Below are 27274 nucleotides of genomic sequence, written 5' to 3'. Positions count from 1 at the left end.
TGGGAATAAAAAGCTTAGCTTGGCAATATTACCTCTCATTTCCCAAAGTATTTATTTGAGGAATTCCTGAACTGTTCCCATATTGAGAGCATTCTGGCCTCAGCGGCACTGACACACCCGTTTTCTATAGCCTCTCGCTAACAATGTTATTCTCTCTTTCAAGAGCACCTGCATATCAACTGGATCAAATGGCCTTTTTTTCTTTCAGCGATTCATACTTGTGACATACGACTGGGGGACATCGTTTTAATTCTCAAATGTGAAAATACCATTAGCACAAAAATGTCCATAGAGTTTAATCAATAAACATCCAACCCTCTTTGAGCTACACTCAGTTGACTGCAGGCTACCTACAGCGATTTACCTTAGAAACCGGTAACTCTGTGTGTAGTAAAGTAAGCTTGACGAGGAGGATAAATATGGTCAGTCTGAAATGTGATACATTTATATTCCCACCACACACAGCCGTCTGAGTCAGGATCAAACAGCATGGTACGTTGCTTTAATGTTTTTCGTATTGGTGTTGCTACATTAAATATCAACCCACAGGTAGACAGACTGACTGTCGGACGTGTATGTGTGAGTGATGTGTGTCTCTACATGTAAATCACAAACACATCTCTGTTAGGACAGAGAGGCCAATAAGCATGTTGTGCATGGCTTCATACCCTTCACTTTCTTTCTGTCCGTTCCCCCTCCATTCTCCACCCTCTCCGGGTGAAGCTAACTGACCCGAGCGTTTTTCCCTAAGCAGACATGAAAAGCCACGGCTATTACAGCCAAGTCATGCTCAGTTTTATATTTAACAGTGCGGGTAAAGGCCTATGGTGGGGGGGCTGAGTGGTAGTTCAGGAGCAGAGGGGACTTCAAAGCATGCTTTCAGAATGGGATTTTCAGCTTAAATCCACATAAGGAAAAAGCTGTCATCACTGGGAGCCGGCATTATTTTTGTCTTCTAAGAGGAACCATTGCCTCTGTTATTTCAACAATACAAACTATGTACAAAGAAGCATGTACATGGCTGTGGGGCCATAAAGCAGTCAAGGGAGCCATAACCTCTGTACATGTTCAACACTTGCTTCTATATAAATGCTCAGCGTACTGAATAGTGAGTAGCAAGGGTTTCGGCTTACTGGAAAGGAGTCTCTAAAATCTCACGTACTGTAGCGTATGCCTCCTTGCTCTGTGCAAACTGTGGGCCCTGATCCTCGGCCAAGGCGCTGTTCCTCCCAAAGCTTGGCTTGGACATCTACAGAGATAAAGAGCTAGATTAGGTGAGGAGGAGATCAGAGACAGCACTTTCACCTACTCCACATTAAAAACAACCAAAAGACACCCCCTTGCAACTCACCGGAGACAAGGGACTGGGGTGCTCTCGCAAATAACGAGGGTTTTCAACCTGAAAGTAAACAGAAAAACGTTCAAATGACTTCCAGAATCTGACCTCAGCCCCTCAGATTGTTATAAACAATACTGGGAATACATCAAAAGCACAGGGCTGTGGCTGCAGTCTCTTCCGTCAACTCTTGTCTGTTTAAAAAGACAGAATGCGCCGGGGAACTTCAAGGCATGTTGTGTGTGGCCGGCTCCGTTTCCGCTCTCAGCCCCTCTTTGCTGTCGCAACGTGGACTTTTGTCAACACTCGGCACCACGAATCTGTAAGCTATCCCCGGTCCGTTTACCTTCATATGGAGACAAATGTGTTTACATCCATGCCAAACACTGACATGCCATTTCCTTTGATCATAATATGAAACACAAGACACACAGAAAGGAACTGCGCAACCACCTGAACGCAAACTGTGCAGCATTACATCAATCGGGCTCAGTAACTGTGACACAAACATCTCTGTGTTGACAACCTGCTATTTTCCTTTCACTATTTGCATTTGTTTATGACCCCATTATTTTCTTGTGAACTCACACCATCATTCAGTGTTTCTCTGTCATGCACGGAGGCTGTCTACAGGGGCTGCTAACTAGCGGCAAGATCACGGCCTTTCAAAGCCGTGGGGCTGACTTTAGAGATGACAGCAGAGACGCCGGGTAAACAGTTCTGTTGCCAAGCTCTTTCCTTCAACGTGGGGATGGAGGAAGAGAACAAGGGGGGAGAGGAGAGTAGTGTGGGATCCATTCAGTGAGTCGTGTAATAAAAAAGGAGGACATGTTGTTCAACCCACACACAGCCAATGGAGAATGAATGGAAGACGAGAGAGCAGAGCCTAAAAGCTCGGGACTCAAATAGTTACAGCTACTGTACGAGGATACAGTCACAATCTGTTGCTTCAGGGTGAGCCGGTGACAGGTGGAGTAGATGAAAGCAGCCACGCCTCCGACTTAGTCGTGATGCAGGTAAAAGCAGGTCGGACATTTTGTTAGCTGGCATACAGTAAGCTCTCAACAAAAGGAGACATCAGGCTTAGCTCCAATCAGATGTACTGCAACACATGCACAGAGAGAGACGTGCACAAGAACAGACGAGTCAATATAGTGTGCACAGAGCAGCATCCATGTGCAGGTCATAATGTTTGATGAATTGCTAGTTAATTTGGGCACTGGCGAAGAAAGAAATCCATATTTACCAAGTGATAAATCAATCAATATCCGTCTCAACGAGAGCCCGGGCTGAACAGTAGAATGGGATTTATTTTTATACCCACAGACAGCCAGTCAGCACATTTGATTGAGCACGGCCCACAGGGCGACATGTAGACTAAATGCTGCGGTGTGATGTTGGCACCGTGCGATACTAAACTTGGATTTGGTGCACACGTACGCCTGCCTGTGTGCACACTCTTATTCTGCGTGCGCCCGTGTGCAGCTGGCACAGCGCTCTGTGTCATTGGAACCTGACGTGGATGGATGGCCCACGCAGACCAGGAACATCACAAGGCCTAGGCTCCGCAGCCAAATAAAAACACCCAGTGATTGATGGCTTTCTACTTTCTGACTAGCGGTCAACTGCCCATTTAACCACAGACAACGGACTAGTATTGAATTGTGTATGAAAGGCCAAGCTTTCACACAATTGTATTGGCATGCTTTTGTGTTCAGTGTATGCTGCACCTAACTCTACTGTTACTCCCAATGGAGATGAAACTCATGGGCCACTGGAGAAAGAAGCAGATGGAGGTCGAGCTCACTCAGGTTGTGTGTCCCTTAAAGGAACTCCTATCAGAGTCTGATGCAATCTGTTGACTACTGTCCAGTATGGCCACCATGCTGAGAACAAACATGATGTCATTCGAGGTGAAATGAACAAACCGATATGGACTACTTCAGAACATCTAAAGCTAAAGATGTTCCAGATTAAGAGTGACGCTTGGCTGTGCTGACATTTTCCTCGGAACTTGGGGCTTTGAAGCAGTGCATCCATAACACTTCTGTAAACTTAAAGTGTGTGTGTGTGTGTGTGTGTGTGTGTGTGTGTGTGTGTGTGTGTGTGTGTGTTTGGGGAGGAACATCTGTTGATTTGAAAGATGCAGGCTTGGGGGAGCGTTGCCAAGCAATGCCTCTTATCAGCATCTCAACACAGACGAGTGCAGAGCCTCACGTCTGCTGATGGATACCTCAGATTACCCTGGTGTTGAGAAAGACAGGAACATGGAGAGAGTCGGGGAAGCGAAGATGTAAAAGGCTGAAGGTGAAATCGCGAGGCAGAGGGAAAGAAAGGATTTTAGAAGAGAGAGAGAGGCCGTTTTGAAAGCAGGAGAAAACATGGCTGTGTGTGAGTGATGTGGGGAGAGGACGATGGAGACTCTGGGTCATGCTGGTGAGGAGATAGGGAAAACATAAGGGAATAAAAGACATGAGGGCAGAGTGCTTATCAAGTATTGGACTGGTGCACTCCAGGCAGATCAGATAAGAGAGGCGCACACATCTTCAAATGCTCAGTTTACTCAACGCTTCTCCTGCTCCTCATCCCACTGTCACGTCCTACAATCACATTAGAAGGAAGTGGCTTCAGGAAGGGATGGGCAATATATCGATATTATATAAATATCTTTATATGAGACTAACATCCGTTCCTGGTTTTAAAGGATGCATTACAGTAAAGTGAGGTCATTTTCTGAAAATACAACTGTTTTAAATGTTATTTGCTTAGCCGCAGCCGTTACGTCCACTCATATCGATGATTTTCAGAAATATCAACGTGTACATGTGTGGAATCACCTATTGGCAACCCTACAATCTCCACGCAATATCAATACGGGGATGTTTGATCAGGAATATCATGATATTTGATTTTCTTCCTGTCCATATCGCCCAGCTCTACAATCACGAGGACAATGTTGAAAGCGTTTAACAGCCTTTGTCGGACAGTGTGTAAGCAATCAATCGGCGCCATTGCCCTATCGATCTAAACGTGTTCATGAGCTCGGGTGATCAGATGCACTGTCACTGTGCGTGAGCTCCAGCGTAAAGACGGCTGCATGTACCCAAGCAGCTGAAGGCATGCCCCTGGACTCACCCCCAGGTTCCAGCTGTTGAGACGAGCCTCCAGGTCGCTGTCATCGGGAGACGTGTCTGCCTTCAGCCCCACATCCACCTGAGGAGGGGGGGAAAGTGAGAGTGCGGAAACAGCAGAAGACACAATGGAAATTAAGTGTTTTAAATGAGAGGAGGGAATTAAAAGCAGTTTGGCCTGAGGAAGGGAGTAACACAGGGGTTATCATTTTGACATTATTCCTCTCTTGGCAACAATAAAAAGGTTCTTTAAAAGCTTATAGATATACAGTACACCCACACATGTTCTCCTCCCACAATAACAGCTTTTCACTCCCTCGTTATCTCCATCTCTCCACCCTTTGCTCCCTCACTCTCCCCCCTCTCACATACAGCACTCCAGATGTTTGGCAGCTCCACATCATCATTTCTGTCACGCTGTAAATTCCACGAGAGGGGCATATGCAGCTAAACTGTCTGTCATCCGTACGTTTCCCCAGCCTTTTGTTACGACGGGCCTCCGGATTTGTTCTAAACAGTATAATTTGAACGCTTCCAGGGGTTTCTGTTGATTCAAGATCCGTTTACTCAAGTCAAGGTTGGGCAGCGAGGCAGATAGGGGGGGAAATATCTTATAAAGTTGAGGCAGCGATAGGGTAAGGAGAGATGTTGTTGGATTTGATTAGGATCTTGTGGAGTGTGGACCTTGGGTGTACCTCAGCGGAATTCCACTGACAGAGAAATGGCTGAATGAAAAGGATGAAATGCCCCTTCGGATTAAAAAGGCATTAAGGCCTCAGAGCCTCACCCTCAAACAAACACAGTAAATGTTTCATATCGATATCTAGGAATGCTGAGTCACAGTCTCTGTATCGCACCAGGAATTCAACACTATCAAGTATAAATGGGCTCCAATGGTTTTTGCCAGATGTACTCACTGGTAGCAGTTGTGACATTGAACGGTTTGATGGCTTTTACTTTGGACACGTTGAGTGGACTCATTATGGTTTGATGACACATTAAAGGCCATGAAAAAATATTTCTCAATCAGTTTCTTACAATTTGCAGTTTTCATCTACTTACATTTTTAACCTAAATATACTTATTTTGCCAGATCCTCGCTTAAACTAATGCAGTCTAACAGAACAGCACCATCTGCAATCCTACCTTCATGAAGTCAGTTTGAATTGAGTAACAAAACAAGAACCACTTGTTGAGTTAATGTAGGCCGGCTTGTAACTGATTCACCAGCACTTCCAGTACGATCCTGAAGTGAATATATCTGCACTTTCCTTGGTGTTCTGAGTTTGATTCTTTATGGTTTTCGCAGTTATTGTAAGTGGCTTTGGATAAAAGCATCAGTTAAATGATATGTAAATGTCAAATAAATCCCCAAATACTTGAAGGATGTAGTTGAATTAGTAGAAGGCTGTTGAATCGTGTTCCGTTACAATGAGAGTTATCCAGATGTTTGTCCAAGCTACTTATACGAACATTGTAATACAAACTACGGGAAACAACTCTCAGTGTAACTCAGAGATACGTTTCAGTAGGGTGCATCACAAATCTGTTTGACTGCCAAATGTATTGTGATCACAACCATTAGCTCCATTTCTGTTGCTTGAACCAGCAACTTATAACTTGAGGGAATTTCCTCCAGCTTCATGGGGATATGAGTTTAGGAATTTCCAAATTGGTCCACATAAAAGAAGAAAGCAAATCATCGCAGCTACTATTTGTATTGGCACCAGCGGGTTTGCAGTCATATTTCAATGTGTCATCTAATGGCAGGGAAGTCCAGAGGTGTGTCTGAACCACGGTGATGTGCTCACCCTGCGGGCATCGTGTCTGGGAGACTGTTTGAGTGGACTGGAAGACACAGGTCGTGGTGGGTTCTGTTCCTCGTACAGCCTTCTCCTGGAAGAGAGAGAGAAAAAGGAAGAACAACTGTAAGATGCTAACCTAAAGCATAGTGTGTGTGTGTGTCTGTGGAGTCTGTTTTGGTCCCTATGTTTGCACATGAATGTGCTTGCGTCGGCAGCCTGCCTCGCTATTTACACAGATCAACATCTGGCAGTGGTTGCATGGTTTGTGGTCTGCATTTCATCCCATCCGAACAATAAACGTCTCTGCGATACATCACTTTGTTGCCACGGACAGCCCGCAGGGCACCAGTGTTTGGCTGGTCCAATGCTTTTATAATCGTACACCTCAATCATTGTCTCTCATCATGTCCATCACGGTGTTAAGAAGATTAACAAGGAAACAGCTTTTATTCATTGGCACACATCCCCTTCTCACTGGCGCACACGCACGCACACACACACACACACACACACACACACACACACACACACACACACACACACACACACACACACACACACACACACACACACACACACACACACACACACACCCACGCACACCCACACACACACACACACACACACACACACACACACACACACACACACACACACACACACACACACACACACACACACACACACACACACACACACACACACACACACACACACACACACACACACACACACACACACACACACACACACACCTGAGCTTCCTAGTATCTCATTAAGCACAGGCGCTAATGGCCTGTTAATGCTAATTGAATGAAGATGTGAAAGGAGACGGGAAGATGTAGGACAATAATGAATGGGAAAAAAATGGCTGTCATCTAATAGAGACATCAAATTGCGTTCTAGAGGGCACTGTTTCGCACTCAGTGTGCAGCCTATGGGCGATCTTTTTCTCCCATGTAACCTATTCAAGTATTCCTGGCATTGAGCATTTTGAACCTCATTTGTCACAGAGGGTGTTATCTCGTGGAGGCGAGCACCATCGCTGTGAGCTTTCTGGAAAGACTGCTGAATACAGAACAGGAGAGATATCTGTGCGAGCCTTTGTAATTTGTACCTCAATTCCTCCAACCCATGGAATATGCATACAACACTATGTCATATTACTACGAGACAGTCACTGTTTGTTGAGGAAATAAAGTGAATGGTTTCCCAGTTTATATAGATATACTAACTTGTAGCTATTCCACAGACTTAAAGGTCACTTATTATTCAAAATCTACTTTTTCATGTCTTTAATGTTTAATACATAAATGTGTGTCCCCTTTTTGTGGGGATTCGGAAGGTTTCAGGAAAAGGATTATTCCTCATTTTGCCCTGATCGATATATATATATAAAAACCTGTCTGAAAATGAGCTGATAAGATTTGGTGACTTTGTGATGTCACAACAGTTTTATAGGTTGTGTAACCATTAGCCAATAACCATAATATCATCAGATTTGTTCTAATCTAAATGACAGATCCTGATCAAACTAAACTAATCTGAACAGTATCTCTGTCACGTAATAACGTTTTTACTGTAAGTCACAAAATTGGATTTTGTTAAACAGGGTTACGGTAAATATGATACCCTGTCTATTCAAATGTAAAACTAATAATATGCCTCTGAATATGTACTGTTTATGTCCTCATGTGGCAACTCGATGTTCATTTGCACACAGTATGTAATCGTGTATGTAATGTTTAAAAATAATATTTCATAAATTGCGTATAGATTGCTACAAATGAAATGACATTGCTAGGCAACAGCTGTCTACTTCCTGTCAGCGGATGTCATTCAGTTACACTGCAACATGAAATAAGCTGGGACACATTTAGAATGTCTATATCTATGAAATGGTCTATACACTGACATATACCTATACTTATATATCCAGACAATACATCTGATGGACAGACTTCCTTGAATTTAATCTGAAAATGATCACTGGAAAAGAGCAATACAATGCTTTTGCAATAATACTGTTACGGGTTGAATAATGAATCACTTATTTATAGTGAATTATGATCAAAACTTTCAAAAAAACATCCCACACACACACACACACACACACACACACACACACACACACACACACACAGAACTTGGATAAGGGGACCAAGCTTTGCAATCTTGGGCCTCTAAGTCAACAGGTGGATGAGGATAATTGAATCAGATGTGTCTGGAGTATGAGGCCCGGAGATCAAAGCAGTGGCAAGTCAGGCCAGAGCCACACACACACACACACACACACACACACACACACACACACACACACACACACACACACACACACACACACACACACACACACACACACACACACACACACACACACACACACACACACACACACACACACACACACACACACACACACACACACACACACACACACACACACACACACACACACACACACACACACACACACACACACACACACACACACACACACACACACACACACACACACACACACACACACACACACACACACACACACACACACACACACACACACACACACACACACACACACACACACACACACACACACACACACACACACACACACACACACACACACACACACACACACACACGCACACACACACACGCACGCACGCACACTCAGAAGAAAATGAGAACACCATGTAGAGCCTCAGAAGCGGCAGCTCGGCTGATTAAAGCAGCCTGACATCCATACCCCCGCCTGACCTCCAGGTGCAGAGCCAGTGGGCCTGGATCTCAGCCTCGGGCACACTCAGGCAGGCGGTCTGACCTTGGGGGACAAACATCTCTGCCCCTGCACCTAAAGCCACCTGGAGGCAAGATCAGTGGAGACCGTTTGGCCTGTGAGCGAGACACGTGAGGCCTTTTTACCGGAATCAATGGCTGAATGTTGTAAAAAGCAAAGACAATGTTATTCTCACACTCAAAAAAAAGAAGAGGAGGGAGAGAGGAAAGGGGGGTTGAAAGATTTCATATGTGGACAAAAAGCACACACATGGAGGACAGAAGTCAGAGTCAAGAGGAAAACAAGGAAAGAAAGAAAGCCTTAAAGAGGCTGCTAAAAATGAAGGAGGGTAATATAAATAAATAAGGCCAGAATTAAACTTTCTGAGACGAGAAGTGCTAATCAAAAACATGTCAAAACCCCAACCACTGTTATCGTTATCACAATCTGTCCCTTTTGGCATCAGAAGATGGAGAGTACGTGTCACCAAAGCTGTTTCCTATCATCTGTTCTCGACACGCGCTGACTGCTTGAGCTTCACAACAGCATTCCTCTGCCTGAATAGCTGCCATAGACAAAGCAGTGGCTCTATCTTGTGGCTAAATAAGGAACAGCATAACAACACTGGAATGCATGGTGGAATTCGCTCGGGGCATTTCAGCCTAATAAGGATAGATGATGTTTAAACAACACGCACACATTAACAACACACATCCACTCCTGATTGAAATAGAAATAATAACTCAAAACATCTTTAAAATCCACCCATCTTTTCCTGGTTATCTGGAAACTTGAATTGGACCATTACTCAAGCTAAAATAAGCCCTGTCCGTCACCTGACTAATGGGGAGAGAGACAGAGATCAAACGTTGCCACATCATAGGGAGTCAGACGAGTTCCTTCCATTTAATCTTATCTAAATGAGAGCGACACATAAAAGGACTCTTGGCCCGGCTAATTTTCTTCATCAGGACGTTAGCCTGTGATCTGAGCGTCTTTCATGGTCTTATCCCAATCAGTCTGCTGCGCATAAAACCTCTATCCTCACCCTATAAAGCACAGGGGAGGAAGGGAAGAACCATGCTTCAAATTGAAAGTCTTTTGGTTTAAAAAAAAAAAAAAAGTCACTAATAATGTCACAACTCTCTCACTGCTAGACCATCAAACATGTTCAAACCTATTTATGAAACAATACAATAAAAAGCATAATCATGCCTGTTTATGTGTGTTATGCATGCTGCCATTTTGAATGTAGTCACTTTTAATGGAAGGAAGTGAAAAAACGGAATTTTAATTTGTTCTGGGACACAGGCTAGATAATGTGAGTTAAAAAGTGTGAGAAATATTTAAACACTAGTTCTAATGATGAGTTTCTAAGAATCAAATATTCTATAACCCGAGAGTAAGAATTTGAATTTCATTTGGCAGCAGAGGGCATGTTCTCTTGTATTACACAGTGCCCTGGTGGATATTAAGCTCTCTTTACATTTACAGCGCTCTCTTTTTAATATGCTAATGAGCATTTCAAGCCACTGGGCTCCGGTTTGCCTTTCCCTGTTAATTAGAATGAAAAACCCTGAGCCATTACTAACATCACTTTGTCAAGCGCCTGCACCGCCTGCAGTCAGAGGAAATATCCCTGAGCCAACTAGGATGATTTAGGGAAGAATGTTAAAAAGTGCTCAAATGTGTGTGTGCACACGATTATATGCGTTTTTTCTATATTCATTCGTGAATGTGTGCCTGAGTAGCACTTTGAGTCAAGCGTTTTTTAAATGAAGCATCACATTTTTAAATCCAAAAATACTATTTAGCAGCTCATACAAGAATAGAAACAAGATAATGAGCTACCATCCTTATTCTCCGTGTTCCCCTCTCCTCTGTGGGGTTTCACCTCAGGTTCAACAACTAGGAAACTTTAAAGAAGAAAATAACAGAGATATACAAGCGGCCCTCGCCCTCTCATGCTGTTTTGACATGGATTACTTTGAAAAGTCAGAATGGACAGTTGAAGCAGACTGATGCAAGAACTTGGCAACGTCTTTGGCTTTTCAGATAGTGCTGCAGAGCAAATACGATGGGCGATCAGTCACGTAAGCTGTGTGTATTCAGCTTCAAAGTCGAGCTCAATTTCCGTATAAAACAACATCGACCCAGAGTGCTTAGATAAATATTATATGTGTCATACAGTATGTAGCATCTTTTATATCTGTCCAAAGTGTGACGTGCTGTTAAGTCACCAGCTGGAGAACTATTTTAAATACACTTTAGTTGTGCATGAACTAAAAACAGTACTGGAATGGAGACGTTTTAAATGTGCCAGGACCTCTCACTGCAATTGTGATAAATTCCACTTAAGAAACTAATATTGCTGATAACTGATTGAACTGATGAGATGATATAATGGACGCATTCTTGGGAGCCAACTGTCGCTCTGCTTCTCACCGTTACAAGGGACTCCAGACTGCAATCTGCTTCACTAATGAATTGAAGAATTACATGAATCACCTAATAAAAGGTTACTCCTACCTCTAGGCTGAACTGTCATCCAACTGGCATGTGTGCTACCGACAGCTAGGGCTGCTCGATTATGGAAAAAAACATAATCACGATTATTTTGGTCAATAATTGATATCACGATTATTAAATACGATTATTCATTGACTTTGAAAACATCCATTTATTGAACTTTAAAACAAATACAAATTATAATTTGAACAGTATCTTTTTAACTGTTGATTACCCTGAACGTATAATTCAACTGAAAAACCAATACAAAAATAAATAAAATAAATGATACATTTATATTTAAATTTAAATAAATAATTTCAAAATAATAAATACCAATAAACAAGATCAACAAATATTTTGGAGCGCACTTCCACAAGCTGCTAAACATATATTAATATGATAAAAATTAGGGCCGGGACTTTAACGCGTTAATTACGATTAATTAATTACACAAAAATTAACGCGTTAAAAAAATTAACGCATTTTAATCGCACTTATTTTTGCACAGCGGAACGCTTCTCACTGGACGAGTTTCAGGCGTACCGATTATACTGGAGCACCAACTAACGTTCATGACTTCAGCATGGGACTTCAAACAACAACAAACCACGGTGAACAATAGTCAAACATGAACGAACAAGCTGATGAGACCGCTTTGGTCGGCCCCGTGGATGGGACATTTTGTTTTAAAAAACGGACGGATGGAAGCGTCGATAAGAGCACGGTTGTGTGCAAATTATGCAAAAAAGAATTTGCATATCACCGCAGCACATCAAGCCTAAAGTATCACCTAAATGCAAAGCATGTAGCAGCTAGCGTGGACGTTAGCCCGACTCCGAGTGCAAGGAACCACACCCTGACCCAACCCACACTCAACCAGATGACTGGTTTCAGGGCCAGGATAAGTAAGTCCACGTCTGAGAAAATAACCAACTCCCTGGCTCACTGGATTGTCACTGGGCTCGACATTAAGGACTGCCCGATGGCCCGGGGCCATCTAGTATTTAGCTCGGGCAATGAAGCCTCGCCTGCTGGTTGCCCGATCGGGCAATCTATTATGCCAGTATCATGCAGCTCGCGGATCCAGTAATGCATGAACCGACAGTAAAACTAAACATATCTATAACTAGTTACGGTAGTTTGAGAGGTAATTAAAATAGCTACGTGTGATATTCTAACCTGAAGTGTGTGTTACTTTTGTTCCACTCACCGCTGCATGCGATCATGCAGAGCTGCGTGTCGACTCGTCAGCAGCAGCTGATCTCTCTCTCCCGGCCGTCAGATTAGACTTCACTCGCGTTTATGTCCATATCGATCAGATCCAGCTAGTTCTAGCTAATGATAGGACTACCTGCTTATTAAAAGACAACTACACAATAAGTGTCGCTATGCAACTGGATGAGGCCACAAAGTATAGCGCAGCATTATGCATTTGTTTACATGCCCACCGGAACCCCGAGGCATTACCAACAGATCAACGCACAATCAACCCATACAGGACATCTCTTTCTCCACATTAAGTGTTAGACATTAGAGTTGACTATTCTTGTCTGTCACATACTCTTCTTGTCTGTCACATAAGTGGCGCAACTGAAGCGGTATTGCTCTAAAGGGAAATTATTTTTGACCGAAGATATTTAGATTTGCCGGCTAACGGGAACTCTGACGTGTGCTTGGCAGATGCGCTCGGCTCCTCTCGACTGCTGCTCGGTCAGCTTCCGGATGAGGAGGCATTCGTTCGACCAACTTACAGTAGTTATCATTACAAACATTTTTAACAGGGGCCATAATAGTGTAAATAATGTTTGTTTTGGCAGTTATAACTGAATATAATGTTTTCTACTTTTTTCCATCTGGGAAGGCATTTGCCTTCATCAGATGGAAAGTGTTTTGACCAACAACTTAAGTATTTCTTAAAGCTATGCAGGGCATGCAAGCGAGCAAACACAAACAAGTGAAATGAAGAATACAATTGAAATTGTACAATATAATATTGTGGTGGTTCATCTTATAATTCAGTCTAGAGAATGCACCAGACAGCATCTAAGACCTGCAAAAATTAAAAAATGTCTAGGGGGAGGCCCCCCAAACCCTTCGTGCCATTTCGTCCGCATGCATTTTTCAGGGCAATCTCTATTGGGCTCAGGGCCATCTGTAAATTAGCTTCGATGGCCCTGTGCTTAAAAATGCGATTAAAAATGCGATTAATTTCGATTAATTAATTACAAAGCCTCTAATTAATTAGATTAATTTTTTTAATCGAGTCCCGGCTCTAATAAAAATAAATTAGACCAAAATAAATTAGATCAAATATGTTGCAGTGCACGGTCACAACCTAGCAAAGCAAAATAATCGTTTTTTTCTTTTATGTTTTTTTCGTAATTGTGGCAGGCCAAAATAGTAATTGCGATTAAAATACGATTAATTGCACAGCCCTACCGACGGCAGCCTATTTGTATTACTCTTGTCCATAACATTGAAAGAAGGTCATTATGATCCAGAACTTAATGTAGACGTTGCACCATTATCTGTTTTAAAAGGATGATAGGCTTTCATGGATGTGTTGAAACAAATACCAATTGTTTGGTACCAAACAGGTGACAAGTACGCATCTTTGGTCCACACATCCTTTCAGTTTACAATTCCATACGATGAATGATGAGTTTCAAAAGAGGCACGATATTTGTTAAAGGCTCAATATGTGTTAAAATACAATTCAGTATTGTGGCACTGCAGAGATATCCAATAGTACTCTACAGGCTTAACAAAACATATATATTTGGTCATCTGCAAATCACACAATGATCCTTTTACATTTATGTTTCAATGATGAGAAAATAATAATGCAAAGATGACGAATCCCTCCCATACTTAAATTCCAATATCTGTCAAAATAATTTCAATTAGTGATTTTTTTCCTAATGGTGCAGCCCTAGTGGAACAGTACCTGTGACGAGCTGTGATGGGTGTGGAGCTGGTTCTGTCCTTCAGCAGACTGGCAGCCAAAGAGTCATCAGTGTGGCCTCCAAGCTCTCCTGTCAACCAATCAGGCAGCTCCGCTCTGCTGTGACCGCGCAGAGGTTCATCAAAGTAGATCGACTTGGATGCAAATGAAAAGACATCGGATGAAAACTAGGTTAAATAAGTCAATAAGAATTTGCAATCTGTTGTAATTGTATTCAATGAGTATTCAACTGCATGAGATGTATGCAGATTTATGTATGCAGATTAAATGAAAACATTGAAAATACAATCTTTTTGAAGTTCAATATTTTCTAAATGAAGAATAAGCTCAACTTTATGTTTTATTTAGCACCTTTCATTCAAACATGCTGCCAAAAGTGCTTCACAAAAAAAGGAAGAACAAATAAACGACATACTTATTACATACTACATACCTATAATTTCTTATGTCTATTCTAGAATGGGAGCAACAGTAATTTAGGGATCATTAAGGTTCCTGATAATGGTTGTGAAATCAGATTCTAATTAAGCCAGTTTAAAATCACTCCCAAGAATGTGATCTTTGCTTTGATCCCAAACATTGGGTGCCATTTTTGTCTTACTGCTTTTTCTTCTTCAAGATCAGTGAGACAGGCAATGTGGACATGGAGTGGGTCTTACTACAGCAGCCGAGCTGACGGAAATACAGCAATTATTTTTGTTTCAATGATGCAGTAACTCTTACCATGTAGGTAGGGAGTGTCTTGAGGCTGCCAGGCTCCGGTTTGCAGGTGAAAGGCCGATCCAGGGCCCCTCTTTTGAGCATTTGAAGGAGCAAACGGGCATGCATGTTGCGGTTCTTACGACCAGTCAAACCTGAACCACAGCTGGCCGGGTCACACAGCTTCTTTATCCATGTGGCACATCGCTGCCGCTCTGTGGTCAACGAGAGAGAAAGAGGGACAGAGGGAACAATGCCACAGGTAAGTAAATACATAAATATCTGTTAGATATTCAACTTCTTCCTGGGAATTGGCTTATGACATACATTTGCTTAGAAAAGTACATACATTTGCTTAGAAAAGTACAATCATTAAGTTTGCATTATCAGCAGAAGTACTTAGATCTTGTACTTAAATAAAATTAGAACAACTAAAATGTTGGAATACTCTGTTAAGTAAAAGTTGTGCAATCAAAATGTTACTCAAGAAAAGTCATAAAGTATTAGCATCAAAATATACTTAAAGTACCAAAAGTAAAAGTATTAATTATGCAGATCGGCCCATTTCAGAATAATGTAAATGTTATGATTTGATTATAACTATTAATGCATTCATGATTAGAGGGTTATTAAAGATGGTAAAGATACACCAAATTGTAACACAATTTTGCAAAGTTACATTTGAGAAGTTACTAAAGGTATTAAATAAATGTAATGGAGTAAGGTATACAATTTACCTCTGAATTGTAGTGGGGTAGAAGTACAAAGTAACAACACATATACATTCTCAAGTAAAGTGCAGGTCTCCACAAAATTGTACTTCAGTAGAGTACTTGACTAAATCTTCTTAGTTACTTTACACCACTGGTCACCAGTGATGTTTACACTTTGTGTAGTGAAGTGAAGAGAGATGAAATGTAATCTCACCTGTCTTGCTGGGGTGTTTAAGGACATATGGCTTCATGTCAAGCAGAAAATGGTCAAACTCAGTATCCAGCCATTCCCATGAGTCCTCATATTTGCTCATGGTGTCCTGAGGAGGAAATATGTAAACAAGAGTTAATAACAAGTAACTCAACAATACGTTACTAACTTAGGTAGCGATGCATTTGTTAGCTAGCTACATGGGATTGTTAGCAGCAAAACAGAGTGGAGATATTAGCTAGTTAAAAGACGGGTATGTTAACATGTTGTCCCTTAATCATAGCATGAGGTAACATGACAACCACGTAATCACTAGTGTTTACAAACTAGCTAACGTTAACACATCTTAGTTATTAAGGGAGTGATGCATTAGCAAACGAGCTAAAGCAAAGCCGTAAACCGCTTGTGTGGTGAGGTTTTGTCCAACCTCTGGGATCGGATACACGAAACGCTAAGGATGGCATATTATTTATGATAATGTTAGAAGGGAGTAAAAAACGACTTACTTTTAACACTGATTTAGCCGCTCAAAATGGTTCAAAAACTTTGGCGTCCTCACTTTACGCCACATCCGGTTTCCGTGGAGACACAGCGTCTCCTTGTTACCATAGAAACTACATCACTTTTTCATTTCACTTTCCCCATGTGTGTCCTGTTGAGGCTAGTCTGAAATGACTGTAGTTTTACGGAAAATTAGACGACACTATGCTATTCCTGCCAAACACATTAAGCTTTTTGATTTGCCCGTTTAAACAAAAAAAGACTCAACTCTCAGTCCCTGCAACATTACATCCATACAAATGATGAATAGTTGTTATGGTTGCTTCTCTGAGTCTGTTGTCCATCTGATACCTGACATGACTCTTCAGCATGTTCAAAACACGCAATGCAGTTTAGGTCCACAAGATGGCGACCATCAGCCTTCAGTGTGTGGGATGGTCAGCAACGGATAGATGAAATTGACGACTTTGTTTAATTCTCACTGAAAAATATAAAGCCTACATATAGCATTTTTTGTATGACACCTCACAAAATATACCAATATATTAGACAACTTACTGAACCCTCATGATGGGTTTAGGTGCAACAAACTTGATACACTCTTTTGTGGTTAATTGTGCTTTGTAATTGAAGGGGAATTTTCCCACAGCACTTGAAGGCAAATTTCACCGACGTCACTTTGAATGAAAAAGAAGCGCTCAGCTGTGGAGCAGTCAGAGGGAGGCGTGCGGTCTGTCAGCCTGCACACACACCAGAGCTGTGTCGAGACAAGGACTCCACAGAAATCGGTCGGGAAACAAGTTGTGGTTGTGAAGTATTTGTTTTGCTTGACCCCCATTATGGCTGACCATCTTCTACATTACAATGACTCGGCTAGTGTTGGGAACCGATTCGCCCGCAAAGGTGCTTTGCGGCAGAAAAACGTGTATGAAGTGAAAAACCACAAATTTACTGCGAGGTTTTTCAAGCAGCCGACGTTCTGCAGTCATTGTAAAGACTTCATATGGTAAGCATCCATAAAACACAACTGTCTTGGCATTCACTTGACATGTTTAACTATTAGGAATGCTTTGAGATTCTTTAACAAGTTTAATGGTAACAACCTTAATGTTATTCGAGTCTGCAGAAAACTGAAAGTTCTTTTTTTAAGGCTGTAGACAGATTAAATGCAATTTGTTGCTGAACAATGCCCCTTTAATATTACTTTTTGATTTTTGTTGCAGGGGATTTGGAAAACAAGGATTTCAATGCCAAGGTAAACCACTTGCATGTGTATTTTGGTACATTTGTTACCAGCAGATTCAGATACCAGTGAAGCAGGATGTCACAATTTGGGGTTTTCACCCAAACACTATCCCTGAACATATCAGAAAAGTTGAGGGTGCTTGGTAAACAGTTGTCGTCTTGTTTAATACATTTTCTTTAATATACACTCTGGCTTAGTCTCAATTTAGGAATCTGAAAGGGCGTCAAGTGATTTCAAGAGGGAAAAACTGGAGGTTGCATATCAAATCAGACATGAAAATAGAGCCCACACAGCAAGAAATGTAACGTTTCAAAAGTTTTATTTTGTTTCTTTGGGAGGACATCACATTCTGCAAGCAAGAAAGCAGGTGTTAATATTTGAAAGACAGTCATCTTCGCAATGTTTCAAACATTTACCTGCAACTTCCAATTCTAAAATCCATGTTGGTTACCATTTGGTCCTGAAAGGCAAACGTTAGTTATCAGGCATTGGTTTAAACAGGCATTTAGGAGAATGAAGTTTGAAGCTGTGCACATACCTTGGAGAGTACCTGGTGTTGGATTGTCGATACTTTGCTCGCTGGTAGCTGTTTCTGGACTGGCTTATATAGCTTTGAGCGAATGGTTCACTCACTCTCTGGGGAGCCAATGCTTTTCTGAGGCTAGAAACTGGTTTTGGCATCTTTCCATAATTTTGCTTTGCCTGTTGGGCTCTTTCATTTGCTGGGTTCTTGGGGAATGAGGGTCCTTTTGGTGGTGGAGCAGATCCTGTTGAAGTCCCCTGGCCCGCAGCTTGACCATACCCTCCTGCAGTATTGGAAGTGTCAATATTCTCAGATGGATATTGAAAGACGTCTTCAAAAACAAGATGAGGGATGTTCCTTGAGCCACTTTCACGGGAGCCAAGGTTGATGTTCTGGTTAGCCAAACTAGAACCATTGCTTGCTGGCTTAGGCTGCCACGACTCAACGCTTGGAGACTTTACAACATTGGATGTGGAAGATGGTGCAGGCTCAAAGGCGGCTTCACCAGTAAACACCACAGCTGGATAAGCAGGCATACCATTTGTAGAAGGGCTTTGCTGAGAATCTGCAGGAGCAATCAGAGGGTAGTTGGAGCTGAAAGGAAATTCAAGTGGGTTTTCAAGGTTTTCCTGGACCCAGTCTATTGAGCTGCCATTAATAAGCCCCTCTACAGCACGAGCACGTTGTGCGTTTAGTTGAGGTGTGGCTGAACCAGAACCAGGTTGTTGGTAACCTGGGACTTCATAATATGGATATCCATACCCTGTAATAGTAACAATTTAAATTACAGAATATATTCCTTCAGCCAAAGGTGCCAATCGAGTTAAGTCACATTACCTCTTGTGATTGGTAATCCTACAGTGAAGTCACACAGCAACAGACAAATCCAGGAAACTCTGCACGTAACGAAGAAACATGCAATTTAAAATATGTTCAAGATAATTGAAACAAATGAAGTAAACATCAATCAAATACCTGAAAAGTGGACCAAGAGCCATGGCTGTAATCTGAAAAGCAGCACACCTTACTCTTCAGAAGCTATGGTTTGAGACACGCAGCTCACTGGAGTTGAGAGTAACCTGTGTATGGTTAGAGAGCCCTCTGTGTCTCTATTATATCCAGTTCACTTAACGAAGCCCATTGGCAGCACCTGGTCCCAGGGCAATCAGAGACCAAACCATGAACAGGTGTGACAGCTAGACATCACCTCCCATTGTTTCAGTGTGAAAGTTATCCTTTCAAACTCTGTTATACTGAAACGTTTTCTAGTTTTGCTTTCTTGAAGAACACTTTTGTCTTCAATAAATACCTTTCCTTACATTTGACCTAGCATTTTGCACATAGCAGCCAGAAGGCTTGTAGTTCACCTAATGCTTCTTCTACAGGGAGTCAGCGTGCCCTGAAACCAACACCATGTTGCCAACATCTTTGCTAGTATAACATTTCCCCCTAAACATCTGATACTGTGGCAGGAGTGAAAGGGCTAGGAGTGAGGGAGAGAAAGATGAAAAAAGTGGGAAGAGTTCAAATGGAAAATACTTTAAATCCAGCTTAGATCATAACAAGGGCACTTGTACAACACATTAAAACAGCAACTATAATGTAAAATGTATGGAAATGATATGTTTATTGTTTGATGCAATAGAAGTCAGATAGCTGTGTTACATTCACATCGTTCTCCTCCATTTGCTATTTGCAAGTACCTAAATAAATGTATGGCTCTAATTCCTCACACTTTCTCTGACAAGATTGTACAGCTTAGAGCAGGGGTGGGCACACTTTTTGGCTCGGGGGCCACTATGAGTTTTAAATTTGACAGACGGGCCGGGCCAGTAGCAGATCGGTAAGAAAATATTTAGCTGTCCACTCCTTATTATACACTCGGCACTCAATGTTGACTTTTCTTTTCTTTGGTCCACTCATTGATGCAGGTTCAAAGGTGAATTATTGCGTCATCGTTTGCATCATGACGTAACCGTTTACGTGCCTTCTTATGACCCACACAGCGTTTTACGTCGCAGATTTTCTCCGCAACACCGCTCACAACAACATCAATAGAGGACTGCGTTGGGTAGTTTTTGATTATACGAAGCCAGATTAAGTTAAATAACTACTTCTCCAACCTTGTACCTTTCTTCAGAGTGCCGTGGTGTATTGTTTATTAATGTGGTTCAGCTGCATTACCGCCCGCTGCAGTGCTACTCGTCTACCGGAGTTTATTCTCCCGTTAACTCGCGGCAGCGGCCGCTGTAAAGTTTTCATTGTCTGACTGTCACAAGCAGCCTTTATATATACAGTCTATGCAAGCAGCTGATAAGTATCCCTCATCCCCATAAGTGAATGTGTTTTAGTCTGAACGCTGTTTGGCATCACAACGCTGTTATGAAAGTTTCTCTGGCATTCTACATGTGATGTTAGCTAATCAGACTATTGTGGTGACCACCTATTTAACCACTGGTACATAATTCAATCATGGAACTACAGGTTGGGGGTATTGTTCCGCACGGACACTAATGCCTACTGTACCTCCGGGGCATATACTGTGTCCTCCTTCCTTTATCTCTCTCTTGTCTATTCGGACTGCAAGCCAGCAACATGTCCTTTTCTGCTCCTCATTAAAGTTCCCTTTTGCACCTTCGATGCACCGCCTCTGACTCCATATCTCTCGGCACTACACTGGTGACCCTGACAAGTCTCGAGAAGTTTCCGAGATTGGACCGAACATGGCTAGAGAGGCCGTTTTTCGCAAACTGCCGGAGAATTTTGGAGACGTCCGTGGCTGCCACGTGCACACGGACTGAGGCTCGGTGCGCCCCTCACGGAATGGCTGAGGACGTTGCTCGCCATTCCCCCATCGTCTCGGCACTGGAAGACAGCAAGACTTCCGACTACAAGGAGACGATGCACGACCTGCTAGGTACGGAAGACCCCGACTTCTACTTCATGGAACTGTTTCTTCGGGACATGCGGCTGCGTGTCCAGGCTGCGCTAGCTAACACGGCTCGTGTTGAGCCCTGTGCTTTAGCCGAAGAAGCTGACCGGTTCTTCCTGGCCGCCCGGCAATTTACCCCTGAGGTGCTGGCCACTGCGCGCAGCGGCACCTTCCCTGGTGGGGGCACGCCGCCTAGCAGAGGCTCTGGGGCTGACGACATCGACTAACGGCTTCCGGCTAGCGGCCGTCGACACCAGCTAACAGCTAACCACTACAGCTAACGGCTAGCAGCTACCGACGGCTAACAACGACAGCTAACAACGGCTAACAGCTAACGACAACTAGCAGCTACCGACGGCTAACAACGACAGCTAACAGCTAACAACGGCTAACAGCTAACGACAACTAGCAGCGGCAGCTAACGGCTAGCAACGACAGCTAACGGCTAACGACGGCTAGCAGCTAACGGATAACAACGATGACTGACGGCTAACAGCGGCAGCTAACGGCTAGCAACTAACGACGTGTTGACATCTGACTGTTAACAATTTTTTTTCCGGTGCCGGAGAGGAGGTTCGACCAGCCGGTTGACCTCATGTGGACACTCATCTTTTTCACCACCTCGACGGCGGTTCCAGACGCCACTCACGGTATCATCGACGCCTGGGTGGTGCACTCCTGGACCCCGTCTCGCCTCAACAGTTTGGACGTCGCCCATGCTCCATCGGCCCGTGGGTGGCGCGCTCCGGACCCTGTTTGGCCTCTCCTGCCTTCCGGGGATATCCAGACGCCACTCACGTTCATCGACGCCTGGGTGGCGCACTCCTGGACCCCCTCTCGCCTCGACAGTTCCGGACGTCGCCCATGCTCCATCGGCCCATGGGTGGCGCGCTCCGGGACCCTGTCTGGCCTCTCCTGCTTCCCGGTGATGCCTCAGCACCTGCTGAGGACTTCATGCCCGCCGCCGCGGCACGTCTGCCTGCGGCCGGGTTGTGCTCCTTCCTCCCGGGGGGACTGCTCCTCTCTTCCGGGGATACCTCGACGCCTGCCGAGGACTTCATGCCCGCCGCCGTTGTGCGTCTGCCTGCGGCCGGGTTGTCCTCTTTCCTGCTGGATTCTCCGCAACACCTAGTGCGGCCCCCTTACGACGGCCCGCCCCCGGTGTGGGTGCCCTCGCCCTCGTTAGGGCCCCTGCCCTCTCCTGCGGCCCCCTTTCGTGGCCCGGTCCTCACCTGCGGCCCCACCCTCCTCGGCCCTTGTGGTGCTTCCTCCACGGACGTGGGGATATATTTTTTTGCCATGTTTGAATTCTGGGGGGGCTTGTGTGGTGACCACCTATTTAACCACTGGTACATAATTCAATCATGGAACTACAGGTTGGGGGTATTGTTCCGCACGGACACTAATGCCTACTGTACCTCCGGGGCATATACTGTGTCCTCCTTCCTTTATCTCTCTCTTGTCTATTCGGACTGCAAGCCAGCAACATGTCCTTTTCTGCTCCTCATTAAAGTTCCCTTTTGCACCTTCGATGCACCGCCTCTGACTCCATATTTCTCGGCACTACACTATCTTACTTGTTGCTATCATATTTTGGCATAAGACGTTTTCTACACGCATATTTTACCGGCGTAGTTTTCGTTATGATTTTATTTGTGATGGCCACATGTAGCCCATGTATTGATTCCATCCGATAGTTGCAATAATACAAAACAAAAGGAAAACGTTGCAATAATACAAAACAAAAGGAAAACGTCTGCCTCTTCACAATAGTCAAAAACAGTGAACGGATGGTTATTAAAGTAAGGTAAAATAAACAGAATTATGCTAAGCTTTGCCTGACTTTATATAGGCCTAAGTGCTTTGATAAGTGTGTGGTCGCGTTCTAGTCACTTTGCTCTGCGCTACTGCTTGTTACAACTTGTATTTGCCGATCTTCCCGGGTTGCAGAGTGGGGACAGCTGAGAGAATAGATCAGACTCCAGCAAAGGTAAATTGTGTCTACAGTGCGCCATCTAGTGGGATCAACTGAAATGCCGGGTATTGCAGGATAAAGGCAAAATTAATGCGGTCTTTACTATAATTTGGAAAATGTTGTACCAATATTCAGCGGGCCGGATTCAAAAGTCCAACGGGCCGTATATGGCCCGGCGGATATACCGGCTTTATCATCAGTTTGAGAATAGAAAAAGAAATAAATACTTTAAACAATCCTGTTGCTCACTGCACTACAGTGATGATAAACTCACTAGGCTAGTGTGAAGCCATCTTGTGCACACTAACCTATATTTCCACCCAATGTACCAGCATGTGTATTGTTCTCGTGCTAACTACCGTCATGTAATATAGTGATGATGCAGTAAGAAGATCTGTGGCTTTAATGAACTCTCTGCTAAAACAATCTATCCTAAGTTCCAGATCCATGTAGACACCTGTCATTTACATGGGAACATTTAATATGGATATTTTAAAGTATGTTGCGCTGGTTTTCATGCATGTACACAAGGGATAACATTGCCTTGAGATTACAATTCATGTTCCTTTTTTTCTGAATGGTGATACATTTTTAATTCATCTTGAGTACAGGGGCTTAATTGTTTGACAGGGGGGGCTTGACCATGAAAGCGTCATAGAAGCAGGCTGAAAGATGCATGTTCTTGGATATACACAGGATGTTAGATGTTTTTCTTGTACAGTGTGCATGGGGAACGCATTGCTTTTTGCGTACCATAGTGGGATCCTCCCCTGAGGCCTTGATGTACAGATTTCTCGTCAAGAGACGGATGCATAATGGCTTTTTCAATTCTTGATAACATTATAAAGATGTGGGATACTGGACTGTTAATACATGTAAGACAGATTTTATCTGTGATATTTCTTATGAGACTGTAAATATATATAAGCCCTGAATAGAGACATGTTGATCATGCATCAAGCTAAAAAAACAAATAAATGTGCTCACCAGCAGGTCTTACGAGTTACTAGAAAGTGTGGCTCCTGTGATCATTCATATTAATTTCCCTGCATGACAGTTTATTGTTAGTAAGGTGTGGACAGATTAAGGGTCGTCTGGTGTGTCCTGCTCTGCATCAAAAAACTACGCACACCACCTTCAGTTTGTGGGATGGTCAGCAATGGATGGACGAAATTGTCGACTTGGTTTAATATTTTTTCTTTTTAAATATACACACTGACTTGGCCACCTGAAAGGGTGTCAAGTGATTTCAAGAGGAAAAACTGGAGGTTGCATATCAAATCACACATGGAAATAGAGGCCACACAGCAAAAAGTTTAAAAAGTTTTATTTTGTTTCTTTGGGAGGACATCACATTCTGCAAGCATGAAAGCAGGTGTTAATATTTGATAGACAGTCATCTTAGAAATGTCAAGGTTTCAAACATTTACCTGCAACTTCCAATTCAAAAATCCATGTTGGTTACCATTTGGTCCTGAAAGGCAAACGTTAGTTATCAGGCATTGGTTTAAACGGGCATTTAGGAGAATGAAGTTTGAAGCTGTGCACATACCTTGGAGAGTACCTGGTGTTGGATTGTCGATACTTTGCTCGCTGGTAGCTGTTTCTGGACTGGCTTATATAGCTTTGAGCGAATGGTTCACTCACTCTCTGGGGAGAAAATGCTATTCTGGGGCTAAAAACTGGTTTTGGCATCTTTCCATAATTTTGCTTTGCCTGTTGGGCTCTTTCATTTGCTGGGTTCTTGGGGAATGAGGGTCCTTTTGGTGGTGGAGCAGATCCTGTTGAAGTCCCCTGGCCCGCAGCTTGACCATACCCTCCTGCAGTATTGGAAGCGTCAATATTCTCAGATGGATATTGAAAGACGTCTTCAAAAACAAGATGAGGGATGTTCCTTGAGCCACTTTCACGGGAGCCAAGGTTGATGTTCTGGTTAGCCAAACTACGACCACTGATTGCTGGCTTAGGCTGCCACGACTCAACGCGTGGAAACTTTACAACATTGGATGTGGAAGATGGTGCAGGCTCAAAGGCGGCTTCACCAGTAAACACCACAGCTGGATAAGCAGGCATACCATTTGTAGAAGGGCTTTGCTGAGAATCTGCAGGAGCAATCAGAGGGTAGTTGGGGCTTAAAGGAAATTCAAGTGGGTTTTCAAGGTTTTCCTGGACCCAGTCTATTGAGCTGCCATTAATAAGCCCCTCTACAGCACGAGCACGTTGTGCGTTTAGTTGAGGTGTGGCTGAACCAGAACCAGGTTGTTGGTATCTTGGGTTCTTGGGGAATGAGGGCCCTTTTGGCGGTGGAGCAGATCCTGTTGAAGTCTCCTGGCCCGTAGTTTGACCATACCCTCCTGCAGTATTGGAAGTGTCAATATTCTCAGATGGATATTGAAAGACGTCTTCAAAAACAAGATGAGGGATGTTCCTTGAGCCACTTTCACGGGAGCCAAGGTTGATGTTCTGGTTAGCCAAACTACGACCACTGCTTGCTGGTTTAGGCTGCCACGACTCAACGCTTGGAAACGTTACAACATTGGATGTGGAAGATGGTGCAGGCTCAAAGGCGGCTTCACGAGTAAACACAACAGCTGGATAAGCAGGCATACCATTTGTAGAAGGACTTTGCTGAGAATTTGCAGGAGCAATCAGAGGGTAGTTGGAGCTTAAAGGAATTTGAAGTAGGTCTTCCTGGCTCCAGTCTGTTAAGCCACCATTAATAAGCCCCCCTAACGCAAGAGCAAGTTGTGCGTTTAGTTGAAGTGTGGCTGAACCAGAACCAGGTTGTTGGTAACCTGGGTCTTCATAATATGGATATCCATACTCTGTAATAGTAACAATTTAAATTACAGAATATATTCCTTCAGCCAAAGGTGCCAATCGAGTTAAGTCACATTACCTCTTGTGATTGGTAATCCTACAGTGAAGTCACACAGCAACAGACAAATCCAGGAAACTCTGCAAGTAACGAAGAAACATGCAATTTAAAATATGTTCAAGATAATTGAAACAAATGAAGTAAACATCAATCAAATATACCTGAAAAGTGGTCCAAGAGCCATGACTGTAATCTGAAAAGCAGCACACCTTACTCTTCAGAAGCTATGGTTTGAGACACGCAGCTCACTGGAGTTGAGAGTAACCTGTGTATGGTTAGAGAGCCCTCTGTGTCTCTATTATATCCAGTTCACTTAACGAAGCCCATTGGCAGCACCTGGTCCCAGGGCAATCAGAGACCAAACCATGAACAGGTGTGACAGCTAGACAACACCTCCCATTGTTTCAGTGTGAAAGTTATCCTTTCAAACTCTGTTATACTGAAACGTTTTCGAGTTTTGCTTTCTTGAAGAACACTTTTTTCTTCAATAAACACATTATCTTCAATAAACACCTTTCCTTACATTTGACCTAGCATTTTGCACATTGTAGCAGCCAAAAGGCTTGTAGAAGATTTTCGTCTAATGCTTCTACAGGGAGTCAGTGGGCCCTGAAACCAACACCATGTTGCCAACATCTTTGCTAGTATAACATTTCGCCCTAAACATCTGATACTGTGGCAGGAGTGAAAGGTATTTGCATATTTGCAAGTACCTAAATAAATGCATGGCTCTAATTCCTCACACTTTCTCTGACAAGATTTTACAGCTTAGAGTAAAAACTACAAGATATTGAAAAAGGCTTTATCATCAGTTTGAGGAGGGCCCAGTCCGTAGAGCTGATGTGCATTTGAGGTATCTCAAAATGGGTGGAATGAGCAGAATCAGAATAGAAAAAGAAATAAATACTTTAAACAATCCTGTTGCTCACTGCACTACAGTGATGATAAACTCACTAGGCTAGTGTGAAGCCATCTTGTGCACACTAACCTATATTTCCACCCAATGTACCAGCATGTGTGTTGTTCTCGTGCTAACTACTGTCATGTAACAGTGATGCTGTCGTAA

General features: G+C 43.2%; 4 protein-coding genes across 10 annotated transcripts in view; 1 reads left to right on the top strand and 3 right to left on the bottom strand.

Moving 5' to 3' along the window:
• The window catches only part of cep112 (centrosomal protein 112), a 108906-nt gene extending 92172 nt beyond the window's left edge, over positions 1 to 16734 (bottom strand). For 2 of the 4 annotated variants that reach the window (XM_034089297.1, XM_034089298.1), the window contains exons 1-8: positions 16660 to 16734; positions 16157 to 16262; positions 15254 to 15444; positions 14513 to 14664; positions 6279 to 6363; positions 4472 to 4549; positions 1352 to 1399; positions 1163 to 1249 (exon numbers count right to left, since the gene is read on the bottom strand). In XM_034089297.1, the coding sequence (XP_033945188.1) occupies positions 1163 to 1249; positions 1352 to 1399; positions 4472 to 4549; positions 6279 to 6363; positions 14513 to 14664; positions 15254 to 15444; positions 16157 to 16256 (741 nt within the window). In that variant the 5' untranslated portion in view covers positions 16257 to 16262; positions 16660 to 16734. Of the gene's footprint in view, positions 1 to 1162; positions 1250 to 1351; positions 1400 to 4471; positions 4550 to 6278; positions 6364 to 12775; positions 12827 to 14512; positions 14665 to 15253; positions 15445 to 16156; positions 16263 to 16659 lie in introns of those variants that run through there. The other 2 variants (XM_034089300.1, XM_071204044.1) reach the window with 2 other exon arrangements.
• A 651-nt stretch (positions 16735 to 17385) lies between these two features.
• prkcab (protein kinase C, alpha, b) overlaps positions 17386 to 27274 on the top strand; it is a 154867-nt gene continuing 144978 nt past the window's right edge. For both annotated transcript variants that reach the window (XM_034089312.1, XM_034089311.1), the window contains exons 1-2: positions 17386 to 17660; positions 17878 to 17909. In XM_034089312.1, the coding sequence (XP_033945203.1) occupies positions 17494 to 17660; positions 17878 to 17909 (199 nt within the window). In that variant the 5' untranslated portion in view covers positions 17386 to 17493. The remainder of the gene's footprint in view (positions 17661 to 17877; positions 17910 to 27274) is intronic.
• LOC117451164 (uncharacterized) lies at positions 18203 to 19498 on the bottom strand. 2 transcript variants are annotated; one of them, XM_034089317.1, is made up of 5 exons: positions 19399 to 19498; positions 19261 to 19319; positions 18439 to 19186; positions 18317 to 18360; positions 18203 to 18249 (listed from the first exon to the last, which is right to left on the bottom strand). In XM_034089317.1, exons 1-4 carry the CDS (start codon positions 19419 to 19421, stop codon positions 18348 to 18350), a joined length of 843 nt encoding a protein of 280 aa, XP_033945208.1. In that variant the 5' UTR covers positions 19422 to 19498; the 3' UTR covers positions 18203 to 18249; positions 18317 to 18347. The 2 variants fall into 2 exon arrangements, 1 of the variants encoding a protein (XP_033945208.1); XR_011643631.1 differs by lacking the exon at positions 18317 to 18360.
• On the bottom strand, positions 24650 to 26463 carry LOC117451162 (uncharacterized). Of its 2 annotated transcripts, XM_034089314.2 has the most exons (5): positions 26370 to 26463; positions 26230 to 26288; positions 24883 to 26155; positions 24761 to 24804; positions 24650 to 24687 (listed from the first exon to the last, which is right to left on the bottom strand). In XM_034089314.2, the coding sequence occupies exons 1-4, from the start codon at positions 26390 to 26392 to the stop codon at positions 24792 to 24794; spliced, it is 1368 nt and encodes a 455-aa protein (XP_033945205.1). In that variant the 5' UTR covers positions 26393 to 26463; the 3' UTR covers positions 24650 to 24687; positions 24761 to 24791. The 2 variants fall into 2 exon arrangements, with proteins under 2 accessions (XP_033945205.1, XP_033945207.1); XM_034089316.1 differs by lacking the exon at positions 24761 to 24804.

The sequence above is a fragment of the Pseudochaenichthys georgianus genome, chromosome 8 (assembly GCF_902827115.2).
Source record: "Pseudochaenichthys georgianus chromosome 8, fPseGeo1.2, whole genome shotgun sequence".
Lineage (NCBI taxonomy): Eukaryota > Metazoa > Chordata > Actinopteri > Perciformes > Channichthyidae > Pseudochaenichthys > Pseudochaenichthys georgianus.
This window is presented reverse-complemented; position numbering and strand designations above follow the sequence as displayed.

What these genes read in the sequence shown, in the direction of transcription:
- LOC117451162 (XM_034089314.2), bottom strand. Translation starts at nt 26,392, where the DNA reads ATGGCTCTTGGACCACTTTTCAG. An exon ending in GCTCTTGGACCACTTTTCAG is followed by an intron (nt 26,289 to 26,369) that starts GTATATTTGATT and finishes CGTTACTTGCAG; the next exon opens with AGTTTCCTGGATTTGTCTGT. An exon ending in AGGATTACCAATCACAAGAG is followed by an intron (nt 26,156 to 26,229) that starts GTAATGTGACTT and finishes TTACTATTACAG; the next exon opens with AGTATGGATATCCATATTAT.
- LOC117451164 (XM_034089317.1), bottom strand. Translation starts at nt 19,421, where the DNA reads ATGGCTCTTGGTCCACTTTTCAG. An exon ending in GCTCTTGGTCCACTTTTCAG is followed by an intron (nt 19,320 to 19,398) that starts GTATTTGATTGA and finishes CGTTACGTGCAG; the next exon opens with AGTTTCCTGGATTTGTCTGT. An exon ending in AGGATTACCAATCACAAGAG is followed by an intron (nt 19,187 to 19,260) that starts GTAATGTGACTT and finishes TTACTATTACAG; the next exon opens with GGTATGGATATCCATATTAT.